Genomic DNA, 4350 nt, shown 5'->3' with positions numbered 1-4350 from the left:
AGCTAGCCATGAGGATTAGCCACATATTCTATAATTAAGCCTCCACCCATTTTTAGCGAACATACCTATGGTCACCACCTCCAAAGTATGGCAAGCCTTCAAGAAGTCTTCCCTTTGATCCTCCTTCTGAAGCAGCCTCCAGAAACGCAACCAATAGCCCCCCTAAAAATTGTCTGCAATATGGTTATATTAGGAGTATATTTAAATATTATATCATTTTGATAGAGCCAAATTGATCAAAAGATGGCGCTACCCCCATTAGCATCTTGTTCTTAATTCTTGCTCCCTTTTCTCTTAGCCAACTGCCCATAATATGACTCGTCCTGCTAGGTTTTTTAATACCTAAGGAAATAGGTATTATTTGCCAACAGGTTCTAGCAAAATGGTATTAAAAGAAAAGATGATTAATGGTTTCATTATGATTGCAAAAACAACACTTTTGGTTTCTATTCCAGTTTCTTTTAAACAGATTATCCTTGATCGAAAGAACACATCTACCTAGGTACCACAAAAAAAATCTTAATTTTTAGTGGAATCTTGAGTTTTCATATACATTTGGCAGTGATAATGGTAGGTCCTGATATCATTTGGTTATACATGAATTAAACTAAGAATAGTCCATGTGCTTGCAAATCCCACCTAATAATGTCTTATTCATTACATAATTGAACATAAGCTATTTGTGACACCATATGTTGCCAAGCGATTCTCCTACAATCGGTCTCTGAAATGAGAGGTTTAGTGGTAAAGTTTGCATTACCTCTGCCATTGTGGTTTGTTTCCTTCGGACCACATTATACAATGTCGGATATTGCACAATGAGAAGAGTAGTACCCAACCATCTATCATTCCAGAACCTAGTCTGGAAGCCATTTTGAACATAGACGGAACCCCATTTGTGAAAATCATTTTTAACTTTCATGAGCCTTGACCAAAAATGATAATCACCAGATTTCCCTTCCACCTGGGTAATAGTTTTACCGCAAAGATATTCGCTTCTAAGCATTCTTTGCCAAACCCCATCCTCATTAACTAGCCGATAAAACCACTTGCTAAGAAGGCAAATATTATTAACCGAGAGATCGACAATGCCAAGTCCTCCCTGTTCTTTTGGTTAGCAAAGAATATTCCATCTAGCAAGTCTATATTTCTTCTTATAGTTATCCCCTTGCCAAAAGAATCTTGATCGAATATAGACCAATCTTTTAAGCACTCCCCGGGAAACCTCAAAGAATGACATCATAAATTGACATTTCAAACATGTCTATTCCACAATCGAATGTGCTTGATTCATCTCCAAATGACCTTAAATGTGATGATATGAGCACAAGGGTCATACAGTTATTTTCTGATGTCCATAAGACTGGTTCAGGTGAATCGAAATGGTTTTACTCCTATGGGTTTGTAGCTGGAACTTTTGTTATAGAAGTTTTATTTATCACATCTGCATGGCTGTTTATTTTGAGGAGAGAGTTGAGGCCAGTCCAACCTGTGGAAGGCTACAAAGTCATACCTAGTCATTTTCGGAGATACAGTTACAAAGAGCTGGAAATGGCTACTGCAAAATTTATAGTTGAGCTTGGAAGTAGAGGCTCATGGGTTGTCTAAGAGGGAATCTTGGATGATGATCGAGCAATAGCTGTGAAAAGGCTGGAAAATGTTAGGCATGGCAAACAAGAGTTTCAATCTGAGCTACATATCAATGGGAGGATCAACCGTATGAATCTTGCAAGAATATGGGGCTTTTGCTCAGAGGGCACTGATAGGATATTGGTGTATGAGTATATTGAGAATGGATCACTGTCGAACATATTGTTCAATGACAACATTTTGCTAGGATGGAAGGAAAGGATTAATATTGCTGTAGGTGTTGCAAATGGTTTGGCTTATCTTCACCACGAGTGTTTGGTGTGGGTGATCCACTGTGATGTGAAGCCAGAGAATATACTGCTTGACCAGAATTTTGAACCAAAGATCGTTCACTTTGGTTTGGAAAAGTTACTGAAAAGGGGTGGATCCAATCAGATTGTATAACAAGTAAGGGGAACGCTAGGTTACATTGATCCGGAGTGGGTTTCTGGCCTGCCAATAACTGCAAAAGTTGATGTCTATAGCTATGGAGTTGTGCTTCTTGAGCTAGTATCGGGAACTCGTGTCTCAGACATTGCTGTAGGGATGATGAGTTGCATTTGGAACTCAGGAAAGTTGTTAGGATTCTTGCTGATAAGCTGAACAGGGAGGAACAGGCATGGATAGCTGAGTTTGTGGATTTCAGATTGAATGGCCAGTTGAACTGTTTGCAAGCAAGGACGCTGATCAAGTTAGCTGTTTCATGTTTGGAGGAAGATAGGAACAAAAGGCCGACCATGGAAGCTATATTGCAGATTCTACTTTCAACTGCTGAAGCTGATAGTGGAATTTATAAAATTATGCCAAATGAAGTGTCTGTTTATTTGTGAAAGCACCATGTTTTCGTCTTCGCAGTTTGATACTTCCTCCGTTGGCAGTATTTGTCAATTTTATTAGGAGGTGTGATTTCACAGTGATTGACCATTGAGAGATTTGAACTGCAGTTATCGTAATGTCTTCATTCTCTGTCTCTATTTTATTTCTCTAGTAGGGGTTGAGAAGTTGTGGTGTGGTGTGGTGTTTCATAGGAGTGTGTAGTATGACCCTATGTCAGCAAAAGCATTTCTTGAGTTTGGTGCCTTTTTCATTTTGAGAGGGAGTGTATTGTAACTAGCATGCAAGTTATGGCACTGTTAATCTGGTGAGCATACTGAATTGTATCCAGGTACTCTGCATTTCTTGTTGCAGTCCTGTCAGTGCCCACTGGCAACGGTCTGAATTTGTTATCTTCGTTGCGACAAAGCATTTCTGAGCCATCAAATGAAATTATTTACAACTTTCTTTGTATTTATTTAGTCTACGACTATACTTGCTCTTATGAAGAATAGACAATGAAATTCAGGTTTCTGTATCAATATTTGCCGAATACCGTAGCTTACCAATGCCATGCCTCGTTGCCTCCAACTTTCCTCGTATGCTAAAGCAATAATTTCTGAACATTTAGACTGAGAAATCGAATTCTGGATTTGCTAGTATCCATGCTCATTGCCCAACACATGCATATGGTCGATTACAGCGAAGAAACATCCAGTGCATTTATATGTGCTGAATAATCACTGATGACATGACACCATAACATCATCTCAATACACTACATCCTCAAATGTGCACTGACTAGCTTGCACTACATGCAACCTGCTCTGCTGCTCATAGACTTCAATTATTAAGTGCACAAATCAGGCGTAACATTACATGTTATTTTCTAGTTACACACACATATAGATAAGCATGCCATGTACTGATCTTGTACATGCAAGAATCACGAAGCTCACACCTTTATTACTACTCTAGGCAGCTCGTCATCGTGCTTACCGCCCGGAGCTCCCTTCCTCCCGGGAGCCGCATGCTTCTTCTTCCTTCCATTCTTGGAGTTGTCGTCGTCGTCATCATCGTCGGAGTCAGAATCCGAATCGGAGTCTGAGTCTGAGTCAGAATCATGATCTGAGTCTGAATCGGAATCGTGATCGGAGTCTGAATCGTGATCGGAGTCAGAGTCGTCGTCGTCGTCGTCGTTCAGCTTCGTCGCCTTGCCCCAGTCGGACTCGGATCCGACCTTCTTGCCTTCCTCCTCCGCGGACGCCAAGCTCGCTACGTCTCCGGTGACATCGCCCCGACGCCCGCCCACCTTGGCCTCCTCCTGCTCCTCGTCACCGTCGCGGTGCACCGGCAGCCGGCTACTCGTTTCCTCGACGCCGGTGGTGTCAGCCGCCTGCACGGCCGTCAACGGGTCCGACGCGCCGAAGGCTGAGGCGAAGATAGCGGCAGCGAGGAGGAGGAAGACGGTGGCTGTCCGGGCCATGTCGTTCACGGTGAGCTGGAGGGTCGCTCAGAGGCCAGAATAGCAAGGAGTGGTAGGCCGGCTCTGACTGAGAGTCAGTGTCGTGATGGCAACACAGAGGACTCGGGTGCTATATGGTGGAGGCGTCACGAACTCATAATCCTGTATGTCATGTCAGTAACAAAGTCATAATAATATTAAAATTAGAGAAACCAGTCCTTCTGTGCGATTACCTAGTGCCTACTAGTGTGTGAGAGGGTGTACTGTTTTTACTGGAGAGTGAGTCACGTTATCTTCTTGTTCTTTTTAGGTCCTGGTGCCGCTCTAGTGCGCCACCACCGGGAACAGCAACCGGGCAGCATATGATCCTTGTTGCTTTCATCGCTTTTGCTCTTGCCATGATACCGCCGGAAACCTGAAATCTGGCCGGGTGCACCGAAAGA

The 4350-nt window shown here is 42.8% G+C and overlaps 1 protein-coding gene and 1 pseudogene across 1 annotated transcript; one reads left to right on the top strand and one right to left on the bottom strand.

The window, feature by feature from the left end:
* Positions 1 to 1260: 1260 nt before the first annotated feature.
* On the top strand, positions 1261 to 2459 carry LOC133883991 (putative receptor protein kinase ZmPK1; annotated as a pseudogene).
* Positions 2460 to 3397: 938 nt separating this feature from the next.
* LOC133883990 (uncharacterized) lies at positions 3398 to 3928 on the bottom strand. The gene has a single exon (XM_062323402.1). It carries the CDS (start codon positions 3926 to 3928, stop codon positions 3398 to 3400), a length of 531 nt encoding a protein of 176 aa, XP_062179386.1.
* Between the last annotated feature and the right edge of the window lie 422 nt (positions 3929 to 4350).

This window comes from Phragmites australis, chromosome 11 (assembly GCF_958298935.1).
Source record: "Phragmites australis chromosome 11, lpPhrAust1.1, whole genome shotgun sequence".
NCBI classification, from domain to species: Eukaryota; Viridiplantae; Streptophyta; class Magnoliopsida; order Poales; family Poaceae; genus Phragmites; species Phragmites australis.
Note: the sequence above shows the minus strand (reverse complement) of the source record. Positions and strands in the feature narration are given on the sequence as shown.